The sequence below is a fragment of the Poecile atricapillus genome, chromosome 7 (assembly GCF_030490865.1).
Source record: "Poecile atricapillus isolate bPoeAtr1 chromosome 7, bPoeAtr1.hap1, whole genome shotgun sequence".
NCBI lineage: Eukaryota > Metazoa > Chordata > Aves > Passeriformes > Paridae > Poecile > Poecile atricapillus.
Window position 1 is genome coordinate 3,292,768 of NC_081255.1, and position 14,710 is coordinate 3,307,477.

At 43.1% G+C, this 14,710-nt stretch overlaps 1 protein-coding gene across 7 annotated transcripts in view; it reads left to right on the plus strand.

The window, feature by feature from the left end:
- Positions 1–14,510, plus strand: part of SMG7 (SMG7 nonsense mediated mRNA decay factor) — a 53,097-nt gene extending 38,587 nt beyond the window's left edge. For 3 of the 7 annotated variants that reach the window (XM_058843333.1, XM_058843336.1, XM_058843334.1), the window contains 9 exons: positions 2,568–2,712; positions 3,885–4,267; positions 5,012–5,377; positions 6,835–6,984; positions 9,346–9,426; positions 9,984–10,143; positions 11,395–11,565; positions 11,678–11,829; positions 12,340–14,510. In XM_058843333.1, coding sequence (XP_058699316.1) covers positions 2,568–2,712; positions 3,885–4,267; positions 5,012–5,377; positions 6,835–6,984; positions 9,346–9,426; positions 9,984–10,143; positions 11,395–11,565; positions 11,678–11,829; positions 12,340–12,453 — 1,722 coding nt within the window. In that variant the 3' untranslated portion in view covers positions 12,454–14,510. The remainder of the gene's footprint in view (positions 1–2,567; positions 2,713–3,884; positions 4,268–5,011; positions 5,378–6,834; positions 6,985–9,345; positions 9,427–9,983; positions 10,144–11,394; positions 11,566–11,677; positions 11,830–12,339) is intronic. The other 4 variants (XM_058843337.1, XM_058843335.1, XM_058843339.1 and 1 more) reach the window with 4 other exon arrangements.
- The last annotated feature ends 200 nt before the right edge of the window (positions 14,511–14,710 follow it).

The following is a 14,710-nucleotide window of genomic DNA, read 5'->3' on the forward strand; positions in this document are numbered from 1 at the left end:
CCTGTTTTCCTTCTGATGATTTGCTGTTAAACATCATGGTTATGAAATTAAATGTCTGAACTGGCAGCATATTATTCAGTTGGTTTTGCAGGGGAACCATACCTTGGGGTACAAAGAGTTTCTGTAAAGGCTACAGAAACCAGGGGGCAATCATTTTTGTGGAACACTATTCTGGTATCTGAAAACCAGTGTAGGTGAGTTAGAATAGCAAGTTTCTAATTTATTTGTCAAATGCATCTGGAATGTCATTGCAGGTCTGAGTGTAACTCCCAGTTTTGATCTTTGTGCCCCTTTCTTGCAAAATGAGGACTTCAGGTGGATAAAAACCAACCAGATCTGAGGACTATGTGTAGCTTTCTGGATAGGGATAATAGCTTATTTATCAGAAATTTGCTTGATTTACTCAGCTGTAGCAGAATCTGCTGTGATGTTGTTTGTTATTGTTTGTCTCTTCTTGAATAGAAACTAATGTTGGCTTTTTAATGCCATCAGCTGTATTTATGGCAACAAATCCAGTGAAACACCTTTTATTTTGCATAATTTGGGTGGACTTGCTTATCCAGACCTGCTCCAGAATAAAGGGAGGGCTTGCTTCCCCCTACACTGAGAAACCAGTGTAGGTTTCATACCAGTTGGTGGGCTGTGTGCGTTCTGCTTTGGCACTCCTGGCAGTTTCACGCTTTATATCCTACATAGTTCATTGCCTTCAAAAGCTTAAATGCTGCAATTCCTACTTGGCAAAAATGTGAAGAATATAGTAGAGAAGTGATCAGTCCTGCTTTGTATTTACTTGGGAAACTTGCATGCTCAGGCAGGATGTGATCTGGGTTGAATCTCTGCTCTCTAGGGAGGATAATGTTTGGACCCAAGGAAGTTGAATGCAGACTAACTCAAAATGTAGCACACTCTTAAGAGGTCCCTGTGATAAAATGGTGCCTCTCTCAAGCCTCAAGCACTCTGTAGGGGCATTTAGGACTATCGTGAGGGTCAATATTGGGTAGCATTGACACTTCTGAGGTGATAACAAATAGAAGCAAGGAAGGAACTTAAATTTGTCTTGATTAATCTATTTTAGTGATTCAGGTTTTTATAAAGGTAACTGTAAATCATGCAATGGGGACTTTTGAAAGCCATCCTCTGGAAATATGTTCTAGCATACTTGAGTTTTTGATGGATAGAGCTCGCATTTTAAAAGGCCATGGCAGTAAATGTGTCTTTGAATTCTCCAGCATTTCCATAAAAGAATGCATTGTGCTTGATAGGGGTTATAAAAATATTTGGCTTATTGTGGAAGGAAAAGGGACAGCACAATGTAAGTTTAAATATGCTGAATGTGATGGAGGGTGAAGAGATGCAGCATGAGCAAGGGCCTGCATTGTTCGTAGTGTCTAGCATCAGCCAGAACCTTGAGGTAGAGTTCCGTCCAGACTTTCTATTGGGAAATGAAAAATCCACCCAAACCTCCCAATTTTACAAATGCAGAAAGAACTCCCATAATTTCTAAATGTGGAAATTCAATTTGAAAAAGAACTTAGGAAAGTATTTGAATGCATATATCCCTTTACTACTGTAATTTGGCAGAAAACAACTGCCCTGTATCTCCTTTCAACTCAGCAGCACTAAATGTCTAAATAACCTCACACAGTTGTGGTGTGGGGATTATTGTTATTGTTTGGTTTGGATTTTTTTTTTAATTTGATCCCTGACACAACCCCTTCTTTCACTCACATTTGAGGCTTGGTGTCAGGTTTGCTCCTGGGCCCTTTCTGTATTGCCCGGGTTCCTTGCTTGCTGTCTTTTTCCTGCCTGCTCCATCTTGCATTCCAGGCAGTTCTGCTGAGCTGAACAGAAAGGGAAAGTAGTCTTCCCCTCTGTCTTCCTCCCCAGGAAGACCCAGACTGCGGGAGACTCAGAATAAGGTAAACATTACATTACATTCTTCTCTCTGCCTTTAACTGGTGCAGCTCTTTTAACAGAACGCCCCGCAGTTACACAGTAAACTGAATGAGGTGAAGCACTTCTGCTGTTTGTCTTGTATGCTCTGGGTCAAAAGAATTCCATAGTGTGGAGGAGCTTGTGCATATGCATCACCGTATGGATTAGGCTGAGAGAACTCCCTAGGAAGAATGTGCCAGTGTTTGTTTTTTAAGGTGCTGCAGGTAAGTAGCATGACTTCGGTTGAAGCAGTGCCCTAGGAGAAGCATAGTAGCATCTGCACTTTCTGTTTTTAAACACTGCAGGTGAGCAGCGTCATGGTAAGTTCCTTGGATGGTGTGAGATACTATGTCTGCTTCTCACTCTCATGCTAGAGGAGGAGCCCCTTGCATCTTCTGAGTAAATATCCTTGAGTGCTTTTGTGAGGCGAGAAGTGCCTGAGGACATGCCGGGTAATCTGCCTGAGGTCAGTGAGGAGGACTCTGTGTTCCAAACTTCTCTCAGTTACTTAGGGAAAAGAAAATAATCGCTTAGACAATCTGAGAGTTTAGTTTTTGGCTTGAGACATGATACGGTTGATGTGGAAATTTAGGAAAAATGTTCTAATTTCCTCATACTTTCTTTTGCGTCAGGTGAAATCCCAGACAGAGATGAGGAAGACTCCAGTATCTGAAGCCAGGAAAACACCTGTAACTCAGACTCCAAGTCAGGCCAGCAGTTCCCAGTTCATCCCTATTCATCACCCAGGAGCCTTCCCTCCCCTTCCTAGCCGGCCAGGTAATTTGCATCATTCTTTTGAACTGTCAGCTATTGTTGACTGAAGAAAATCCTGCAATCGTGGTTGGTACAGCCTCTGGAAGTAGGGGCTCTGTTAATGTACATGGATTTTCCTGTTGAATATCTTATCAAATAGTAAAAAGGGGCATAGCAGAACTGAAATGAGATAAGTAAGATTCCTTATGCTTTGAAGTCAAGGTTTGTCATGAAATCTGCCACCTGCCTTCTAGTTTAGTGGGTGTGAGATCAAGGAACTTCATACTAGGCTCTTCCTGTAGTTAGTTTGAACATCCATTGCAAAAGATCAATCACACTGCTTGCTTTAAAACACTCTTTTTATGTAGTGGTGCTCTTGCTTCAATTTGAAGCTGTAATTTGTGTGGTCCTGCTTGCTGCTGTTGCTGCACTGCATGTCCCATTTTTCTGTGGTGTCTGCCTGTCATGCCTTGCTATCCCGGTTTGCTTGTGGAATAACTGGAAACTGTATCTTCCCTGCACCAGTTACATGGAGCTCCACTATAAGACAGATGGGCATGTTCCCTGTCCCAAAGTCGGCATAAAATCTGTCCTGTGAGACATAGAATTAAAGCTTGCCTTCCAAACCTGGCTTTTCAGTGTAAACTGCTGGGAAGGAATTGATCTTACAGATATGAGGATTCATTTGGTTATCCTCTATTTCTCTCTAAATTGATCCAGGGACTGGTGATCTTCTGAGAGGAGGTAGTGCACTTACTGTCTTGATTGCTTCTGTTTGTTCCTACAGAAGTTTAGTCCCTGAAAATTTATTTGAAGGGGAGGAATCTTTGGGGGTAAAGCATAAAAAACCCAAGAGCAATGAAAGAAAAAGTTAGTGGGGGGTCAAAAAAAGCATGGAGGCTGGGGGGCAGGGAACACTGGGATGTGGAAGCATATGACCCTTAGATACTGCCATGGTTGACTGTTATCAGTGCCTGAAATATTACAAGAAAACTCCAAAACAAACTTGGAATCCTTGTGTGATCACAGCCATGCACATGCCAAGGTGAGAAATGACATTGTAGTGCATGTGTGTAGACTCGTGCTTCCTTTCTTAAATGAACAGCATAGGAAGAGAAACCCCCACTAAAAGCTTTCTGAGGGACTTGTATGCTCTGCCAAGTTGTGATTAAAGGTGTATTTTTCATCTTTTCCAGGATTTCCTCCTCCAGCCTATGTTGTCCCCCCTCCTGTGGCTTTCTCCATGAGCACGGGGTACACCTTCCCGAGTGGTGTTTCTGTCCCAGGAACCTTCCTCCAGCCCACAGCTCACTCACCTACAGGAAACCAGGTGCAAGGTGGGAAACAGTCCCACATTCCTTACAGCCAGCAACGGCCCTCTGGACCAGGGCCAATGACCCAGGGACCTCAGCAAACACCACCTCCTTCCCAGCAACCCCTCTCATCTTTACCAGCTCAGGCAGCAGCACAGTCCGCAAGCCAGTTACAGGTCCAAGCTCTGGCTCAGCAGCAACAGTCCCCCACGAAAGCTGTCCAGGGCCTGGGGAAGAGCCCACCACACCACTCTGGATTCCAGCAGGTAAACTTGCCCTGTGCTACATGCTGGGCTTTATTTAAAAAATAAGTGGCAACATTCAAGATTTGTCTTCCTGGATTACCTTTCAAAATTGTCATTAAAGAATTTTTTGATTGTGAACTTCTGGGCAAATTTGAAAATGAGCTGAAGTTTGGTGGGTGTGAACATATGATGCTGTAGCTGAAAGGAAGGTATGTACTGGAATGGAATGTCTTTTCTGTCATCTGTTTGCTGTGTGTTTCTGATATAGACAAGGTATGGACGTGGTATGTCTGTCTCAGACCTTTCTAGTTTTCTTGTGTGATGAGGACTGAGTGTGAACCTCCATCTGCACTCTCCTTTTGGCTAACTGGTTGCAGTGTTAGTTCCCTTACAGCTCTTAGTTCCTTTGCTCACATTGTGCTGGAGAAAATCTCCCTTCTGGCAAATCTGGACCGAATGGTGAGACCCTGCTTATGTTCTGGGCAGCAAAATGCTGGCTCAGTACCTTACTAAAGGTTTAGTTTTTAGACTTTTGGGTTAAAAGGTACTAGATAGAGTAAGGATTATACTTGGCTGTTAGTTTAAAGCTTGACTAGAAAGCATTAGATGCCTATGGAAATTGCTTTTGATGAATAACACAGACATTCCACAAACATTCTGATTTGCTGTCACAAATGAGCTAGGCTGACAGCTTGGATGGAGTTGGGCATTCAGGTAACATGAATTGTTCCTCTCTGCTGCTGAAATCCTGTGTCTCTGCCTCAGTATCCACAGACAGACTCATCGAAGCAGCTCTGGAACCCCCCTCAAGTCCAAGGCTCCCTGGGGAAGATCATGTCTGTAAAGCAGCCCTATTACCTGCAGGCCCAGGACCCTCTCAAACTCTTTGAACAGTCTTTACAGCCTCCTGTGATGCAACAGCAACCTCTGGAGAAAAAAATGAAGCCTTTCCCAATGGAGCCATATAACCAGAACCCCTCAGAAGTCAAGGTGCCAGAATATTACTGGGACTCTTCCTATGGCATGACTGACAACAGGGTGATGACCCAACAGTCGAATATGGACCGCAGGGGGAAGCGGCAGGGAGTCTTCTGCTCTGAGCAGGATGCTGTCTCCAGGATGACCTTTGAGGTAAGATCCACACTACAAGTGGGGAAAACTAAGGCTCTGGTATTCCTGACAACTCTTGGCATTTCCCTGTTTCAGGAATGCCCTGTGGTCCCAAATAGGTCAATGTGAACTTTAGAAGAGACCTGAGCATCAGTACCTGGGGTTCCAGCACAAAGTAATGAATTCTCCATTTTAGTAGGCTGTGTATAGGATCACTCTCTTGAAGATTTGGTTTCAAGTAGATGTAAGTCTTGTTCAGTGTGGATGTGACATCCATCTCTGCGCTGTGTCTGCCAGGTGGAGAAACATGGCAGCTGATAGTTTTGGGGAAGATTCTTGTCTGGCAACTGATGAAAACCATAAAAGCCACCCAAATAATTGCAGTTGGATTATTACACTTTAGGTGAACTCCGAACACTGCTATAGTCAATTGAATGGCGGAGACTGCAGTAGGTTGAGCAATAAAGGATGGTAGCAGCGGTCTTGTCTTGGATTTTTTGTTTGTTCTTCCTGAAAACACCACCACACTAAAAGAGCTAAATGGTTTCCTTAGCTCCCAGTTGCAGTAATAGAATACTTTACTTCTGTTTATGTACTTGTGCTTCATGTTGCTGTTTATAAACCCACCAATCTGTTACTTATTAACAGCCCTGGAGTCTGTGAGTGCTTTTGGTGATGTTTATAAGAAGGCTTAAACAAAGGCCTTTTAAACCTGGTTGGGTGTGCCTCTGTAAATGCACTCAGGACATGGAGAAGGTCAGCTGATAGCACTTGGCTCATCCTTCCGAGAGAAAAGCCAGACAGTGTACAGGAGTCTGCTCCTACCCTGATGTCAGGTTGTGTTTTTTAGATGGAGAGAGGGTCAAAGCCTTGTTCTTATTCCTAAAAAGGAAAGCTTGCCAAGGTGCCAGCACATTGTGCTACAGAGAGAAGCTATGCCTGTGATGCTTGTGCTTTAAGCATCCTTCAAAAAAGTAAATATGTCCAGTGACCAGCACTGAGCAGATTTTACTGGCCCAGGGGGCTGGTTAGCTGTGTGCTGGTCAGCAGCTGTCACCAGTGGAAAGAAATTTCATGGGATTTAAACTTGACAAGCAGAGAAAATAACAAGATGTAACATAATTCTACTTGAAACCTAAATTACTCACAGGTCAGCTGTAGAAGAATGATTATAAGATTTTGTTTGTTGTCCTTGCACATGGTAATAGGTTTAGTATGTAGCATGGAAGCAAAGGGAAGCATATGCTCTGCTAATTAAAGCTCCCTGCTGTCACTTTGGTGCGTGATCCTCTCCCCATGTGCATTTGGCCGCGTGGCTACTGGTTGTTTCTGCTCCAAGTTCTCTCAGTCTGTGCCTCAGCACCATTCTCACCTCGCCCTCTGCATGCTGCCTTCTGCCCTCCTCTTGCTGTTCTCTCTCCTGCGCTGGGTGTTCTTTCTGCCTTCTGTTGTCTCACTGTGCTCATTTCTGTCACTAGGACCCCAAGAGCTCCCCTCTGCTTCCTCCGGACCTGTTAAAGAGTCTGGCTGCCTTGGAGGAGGAGGAAGAGCTGATTTTCTCTAATCCTCCTGATCTTTACCCAGCTCTGCTGGGGCCTCTCGCCTCTCTTCCTGGACGAAGCCTCTTTGTATGTATTTGATGTAATACTGCTGCTTCTCGCTCTTAACTGGCATCTCTTTCTTCTGTGAAATTATAAGAAATATGAAATTCCTTTCTCTCCCCCATCCCTCCTGTCCACTTCCCTGCCTCACCTTAGAGCTAGGGTGAAAACTACAGCTTTTCGGCTGGATCCTGCTAATTTGTTCAGAAATCAGAATAACTGGGGTTTTTGTAAGTACAGTCCACAGGACTACATCATGATACATCATTAACTGCACTTGCTCTTCCGCAGCTGGATGGATTTAGTAATAAAGGGCAGGGAGGGCACTGATGGGGCTGTGGAGAGCCATCATAACAAGGGTGTAGTGACAAGATAAGGGGGAATGGCTTCAAACTGACAGAGAATAGGTTTCGATGAGATACTAGGAAGAAGTTCTTCCCTGTGAGGATGGGGAGAAGCTGTGGTTGCACCATCCCTGGAAATGTCCAATGCTAGGTTGGATGGGGCTTGGAGCAACCTGGGATAGTGGAAGGTATCCCTGGGCAGTGGGGTGGAATGAGATGAGTTTTAAGGTCCCTTCCAACCTAAGCCTGCACTTCTGTGATACGATTCTATGATTATAATCTGCTTATAAAAATTCCATAGAGGCAGGGGGATGCTGACCTATTCAATGCAGAAAAGATTGCAAAAGGAGAAAGATGGATTTGGAAGAAATTAACTGGATAAATACACAATAACTCTCTTTATAGAAACGCAGTCATTTTTCACAGAGGGATTTCTTTTCCTACATTTTTTTGTATTAAAACCTTCCTAGTTCACTAGCTTGGGGGAGGTCTCAGAGCCGTTCAATTATTTAATCACCTCTGAAAGTGCAGCATGCCTTTCTGCTATGTTCATTAAATCATACTTATTCAGATAAGTAGCTGTTACAAAGAATTATTTGTGACTACTCAAAATCTCTGGTTCCATATCTTCCTCAATTATTTTACCTGCCATCCCAAGGAGCCAGTTGGAAAACAGACACTCATTTCTGTCTCATTAGATAACTTTGCTAAGAAACTAATAGCTGCGGCTTTAGCAGCTTCCTTTGAAGCTCCTACTGTTGTGTCTGCTGACAAATGAAGGAAATCCTTTGCTGTGCAAGCTGTGTGGATATTCAGAGTGGGAATTTTGTCTGTCTTTAAAAATGTGCTTTCAAAGTAATGAGCTGTCACTTTGAAAAATTTAACAAGCTAGGGACCACTTGCTAAGAAAATTAGGCTGTTTGTCTTATTTTTATTTTCATCCTGTAAACTTATTCCAGGTACTGTGGCTGTGTTAAAGACAGAGGGATGCTAGTTCTAATTTTTGTGGTTTGAATAATAAATTTAAAAACATCTGACATGCTAAGCTGGTGACAGTGCAAGAGGGGGTTTATTTGTAACAAGACTACAACTTTTATTTTGGTTCACACGCGTTTTTACTTGTGGTTTTACTAATTCCGTGGCTTGGTGATCCAGATCCTGGATTTGGTGATGTTCATCATCTACCAGCCAAGCTTGGTAATTTTTTTTTTTGTTTGTTTCTGTCAGTGATAACTTAGCTATTTCTTCTCTGAATAGGCTCTTTTCAGAGACACTGTTTTTCACTCCTTAATCATAGTAAGAATCAAACAGAAAGACAAGAAATATGCTGGAAATAACAACTGTGTGAGAAGGAGGTGGCATGATGATGGAAAAAAGGTCATGGTCCATAATATCTTTACATGGAAATAAAAAGTCAGGAGGAGTTTTGGAACCTTTCTTTTAGACATTTGGGTTGGGTTTTTTCCTTCTTCTCTACAAGTAATTTGTAATGGAAATGAGGGAGTGCTAAATGACACTTGGGCTACTACACTTAATTTAAAAAGTACTTAGCTGCTCTTACTAAGTATGTCCCTACAGCAGAGATGTTCACAGAACTGAAAAAATACTCTGTCCATAGCCACATACAAGAGTCTAATCTTGTCTGAAGGAGTCCTCATGTCACTGGGAGGGATCCTGTCTCACTTGTACAAAGCTTTCTCACTTGTACAAGGTTTTACACAACCATAAGGTATTTTTGGCAGGAGTCTCCCCTTTAGATGTATCAGAGTATTAGACTTTGCATTTGAAAACCTGTTCTAGCACTGGAGTTTGTCTGAGTCTCTCAGCTGTCATGTTTGTTGATTGATATATTATTAATTACAGGTAGTAGGAAAACTACTGATTTTTTTGCACTTGTTAGCTCGCCTCCCCAGTCCTCCAAGGTGCTGGAGCAAATTCGAAACACATTGTAAATGTGACCAAAAGCACTTTGGCAGTTTCTGATTACACACTTTCCCCCTGGTCCCTACACTAACTGCGCTTTTCCCCTTTTTGGTTTCTGAAGAAGTCCCTGCTGGAAAAACCATCAGAATTGATGTCTCAGTCATCATCTTTCCTGTCCCTCAGTGGCTTTTCTCTAAATCAGGTGAGTGACAACCAGAGTCCAACACCTTTTGCTGCTTCAGCTTGTGGGAAACCTGAAAGAAATCAACATGGATATGTGATTTCACTCTGTATCAAGCTTAATCTTTGCCTTTATCGGTTTTCTTCCCAAATTCATCTTAACTATATCTCTGCAGATGTACTCTTGAATCTTGCGGAGTTCATGAACCCTTTGCTCACAGTGAAGTCATGAAATTGACTGAATAGGTGCATCTCAGGGTGCTGTAGTGTGTAGGTTTTTATTTCCAGAGCAATTAATTATCTGTTCTCTTCCAGAGAATTGAGCAGGGTCTTGATACAACTTTTCTGAGTACTGGGAATCTGAAGATTTTGTGAAGACTTTGCAATCCAGCCAGGAGAAATCTGTCCTGATTCAGACTGTGATGGATTTAATATTAAATGGTCAAAGAAGATGGGGCTGGGAAGTGAAAAAGAAATTAGGAAATATTTTGAACTATAATTTTTTCATATTTTTTGTACAGTCTCAGTGTTTGAAATAAGTATAACACATAAGCTCTTACATTTTTTGCTTTTTTTCAGGAAAGATATCCGAACAACAGCATGTTTAATGAGGTATATGGAAAAAATATGAATACCAGCACAAAAACAGAAGTCACCCCTTCAGCTGCGCATCAGGAGACTTCACTGTATTCTCTCTTCGAAGGGACTCCATGGTCTCCATCCCTTCCAGCCAGCTCAGGTAATCCCGGTACGGCATTTCTTGCGTCTAGCAATTTAAGAGGATTTGAGTTAGTTCTAAACCAATTGCAAGTTATGGGTAACTGGAAATTAAAAAAAAACCCCAAACTTCCTTGACAAGGTCTCTGAAGGTTACTGTTTTACTTTGTGTCTTCAGAAATACAAGGGGATTGTGTAATTAATATAGTGTCAAAAGTGAGATTTTAGTTTAAGTAACTGAGCAGGATAAATGCTGTAGAAGGTGATAAATCCTGAAATCTCTTTAACTCTGTTTCCTGACAGCCATTTGGAACTAGTGCTTTAACTCAGATATCCATATACTTTGTGTTGCTTTTTTTGGAAAAAGCAGGAGGAACTAGATTTCATAATGCAGATATTTGAAGAAGAAACTGTCTGAGGGAAGAGTGGAGGAAAATGCAACAATAGTGGGTTTTGTTGCATTCGTTTTGTACTGTTAAGAAGCACATAAAACAAACCAGCTTCTTTGTTAGTAATTGTATTAAAGGCATAAACCATAACTATTATGTCATAATTTTATTCTCACTAAAAATCCAGAAGAGTGTGAGAGGAATTAGTTGAATCTAAGAAATTAGTGGGTTTTAAATAACACATGCACTGGATGAGATGTTTGGTGGGACTTTAGCAACCAACCAGGAAAAGCTGTTGTGGGTGAAATGGAGGGAGTTGCAAAGTGCTTTTATTCTAGCAGGATTTTTTGGCTCACATGGCTTCAACTCCCTCTCCCTTCACCTCTTCATTTGTTCCCTTCTGCCTGCTTCATGCTCCCTCTCCTCTTTTGCTCACTATTGGGTTCTGGTCTGAATTTTTAAGACTCATATAAGTGTAGAACATTCTCAGACTTGGGAGTTGAAGTTGTAAACTTGCAAACTCCTCAAGGTCTAATCTAATTTTTCTATTGGTTTGTCAAGCTTGGGGATAGTTACTCTTTTAGTTTGAGACAAGTTCTTCAAGAGACATTGGGGAAACTGGCTTTGCCTAGTCAGTCCTCATGAAGTTTCCTGGGTTTTGTTTTTCTGGTAAGCATTAAACACAGTTATTCTGTTCTTGTAAATTTTTCACTCAGAATTTAGGAATTTGCATTACACTTATGTAATGGAGGGAATAAAAACTGACTTTCAGCATTATAGCAAACTGGGTGATAGCAGAATTTGTAGCAGCGCTAAGAAATGCAAAACTGGGACGCTCCTGCTGTCTCTGCTGACCATTTTTCCTCTTCCCTTGTAATCTCTAGATCATTCAACACCAGCCAGCCAGTCTCCTCACTCCTCCAACCCCAGCAGCTTGCCAAGCTCCCCTCCAACGCATAACCACAATTCTGTTCCTTTCTCCAACTTCGGACCCATTGGGACTCCAGATAACAGAGACCGGAGAGTCACAGACCGCTGGAAAACGGATAAGCCAGGCAAGTGCTGGGTTCCAGGTTAGCACGGAGCTGTCAGACACCATCATCTGATGATGTTTGTTTTGCACTGTTTTTGCCATGTCACTTTCAACTTGCCTTTCTGCCATTTTAGCAATGGGAGGGTTTGGTCTGGACTATCTCCCAACAACGTCATCCTCTTCGGAGAGCAGCTGGCACCAGTCCAGTGCTCCCAGTGGTACCTGGGCAGTCCAAGGCCCTCCCACCATGGAGGACTCCTCAGCTGTGCTTATGGAGAGCCTGAAGGTGGGTTTGGTTGGGGCTGTGCTCAGGGACAGGTCTGCAGGCTGGACAATCAAGTGATGGGCATTAGCCTGTTGGAAGCATCAGAGTTCACTGCCCAATGCCCAAAGTTTTTCCTGGAAATTCACTTACACAGGCATTGTGGGAGGTATCAGCAATGCAGGAAGATGTCCATTTGAGATTTTGTAGAACAAGCCCAGGCTGGCAGAATTGAAAGAAATTCTAACATTAGCTTTTTTCTAACATTTAGACTAGTCTAAAATTAGTAATAGTTAATGTGGGATGAATTTTTGATGAGGGTTCTGGGGGAGGATAAAGTTCTTTTTAGAAGGAAAAAAAGCCTCTCTCTAAAAAGCCTCTTTTTAGAAGGTCTTCTCTGAAGCCTGGTTAAGTTTTTGATAAGCCAGGTATGACTGATAAAGAGGGATAATATAGAACATGGTGTCTGCTTTCCCATCTGGCAGAGGGGCTATGTAATGCAAGGAGGTACTAGTGTTGACTGTTTGTTTTTAGTCCATCTGGTCCAGTTCCATGATGCACCCTGGCCCCTCGGCCCTGGAGCAGCTGTTGATGCAGCAGAAGCAGAAGCAGCAGCGTGGACAAGGCGCCATGAATCAGCCGCATTGAGGCAGAGGAGACAACCTTTACAACGACGGCTCCATAAACCATGGCATGTTGGGTCTGTGGGACTGGCACACACAGTCCTGTGCAGGTGGCAGCCCTCTCTTCTGTTCCTTGCTGTCAGGAGGGCGTAAGTGCTCCACCAACCCACTGAGTGTGCACAAAACATCTGCAGTGCAAGCAAACAACATCAGGAATTCTCCCATCCCCCGGGCCCTTCGGAGGGAGAGAGGAACTGCTGTTTGGCTCACTCAGTAACCCAATATCACCGCCTCTCACCTTCTCCATTGTGCATGTCCCCAGCCACATGGGAAGTAAAAGCTGAGAGCAAAGGGCAGATGGGAGAAGCCAATGAGAACTTCTCAATCCTTTTTCTCTCTTTGGGGAGATACAATAGGAATCCATTAATGATTGCTTTGCTGACTGAGAATGTAGTTGAAATTACTCCTAAACATCTTTATTACTATCTCAGTAGTAAGATCACACTGAATTCTGTACACACATGTGCTTCATAGTCAGTGTGTAGCAATGAAAGCCCCAGTTGCTGCTCCGGTCACAGTGGCTGGTGACGAGGTGGGGCTCTGTGTCCTGGACTAGCAAGGAGTTTCATGAAAGAGTCTGGCACTTGGCATTGCTTCACCCAGAGGCTTTGAGTGGGTTTGAGACTCCAGCATGAAATGCCCTTCTCTCAGTAGGTGTTTGAGCTATAAGGGGTGACATGGGGCATTGCAGCACTCTGCTGAAAAGCGAGTTAACTGCTATGGGGTTTTAAATTAATGTGTGATTCCTGTACATTTTACTGTAGCATAGTGGCTAGCCTCACAAAGGGCAGGCTAGTCTGTGCATTCACAGCCTGACTCATTTTAATAGGTAGGTAGAAAGCTTTCAGTGTTTTGTTTTGTTTTTGGTTTTTTGGGGTTTTTTTTTTTGTTTTTGTTGTTGTGGGGTTTTTTTTTGTTTGTTTGTTTGTTTGGATTTTTGTTTGTTTTTTCTGTGTTGTTTTTTGTTTGTTTGTTTGTTTTGGTGTTGTTTTTTCTCTTTCCATCCTCCCATCTTCACTGAACGCTTATAGTTTCATTACCATGGCAGAAAATAATCAGGGGTCCAGCAGGGCTGGGTGAATCTGACAGCCCAGATAGCATGGGGCATCCGCACGCCCTGTGAGGCACAGGTTAGCTCTGCAGAAACCTGTCCCAGCTGCAGCCCCAGGCTTTCAGTGCCAGAAACAAATCCAAGGCACCCATGGACACACAGAAACAGCACAGTACTGTTCATAGATGAAAAGGTGCAGAAGGGAAAAGGAAAAAGACGTTTTATTTGCTATTTATTAGGGGGAAGGAAGACTGGAAGTTTTGTTAAAGAAAAGGACAGTGTTTTTGTTAGATTTCCCAGGGAAGTTACAGAAACAGATTCAATGTCCATTTGCTGTTTTTAGCAGTAGGGGTTTTTGTGATGATTCAGGATCTCTGGGCTAGAATTCAGCTGCAGAACAAAGCACATGCAGGAGCTGAAGTGACATTGGAGTCTGGGCAGCCCCAGAGAATGCAAAAAGGGAAGGTGGAGGAGGCACAATGCCCTCAGGGGTACAAGAAGCTCCCTACAAGCTCCACCTTAGCAACATCACTGTTCTGTGTTGCATTTCAAAGCTGTATTTCCTTTAACAAGTCCAAAAAGTGAAGTTCCCACTTGGTGGTAATCTAGCCCACCCTGTGTGTCCCTTCCAGCCCTTCCAGTGTGTGTCCAAGCTGTGCACCCAGGCAGCTGTGACATTCCCGTGTTTGCATCATCACTGACTCTTGCACCCCAGACGAGCTAACCAGGAGCACCATCTCACTCCCAGCTGTGCCAGGTCCCAGCTGCACCGTTCCACTTGTGCAAAAGCACCCGGCCTTGGGAATGCATCTGACCCTGCCTGCCCTCCAGCACCTGGAAGAGCAAGGGAAGGGGCTCCCAACAGAAACTGGTTTGTGTTGTAAGCTTTTTGTGTTTTCTGTCTGTCTGTGCAAGAACTGCAGCTGCCGAAATCAGCTTTGCCTTTAATTAAACCATGTTCTCTCCATCCAGGTCTGTGTATAGCATTTATTTCCTGTGTGACTTGGCTTCAGGCCTTTAAAAATACATTACTTTTCTGTAGAAGCCAGAAGAATGTTTGAAGTTGATTTTTTTTTTTTTTTTTTTTTTTTTTTTTTTAATTTGAAAGAGACCTTTCATATATAATATAAAGACTCTTGATTATAAATAAATCACAGCAATTCTGGCTTGG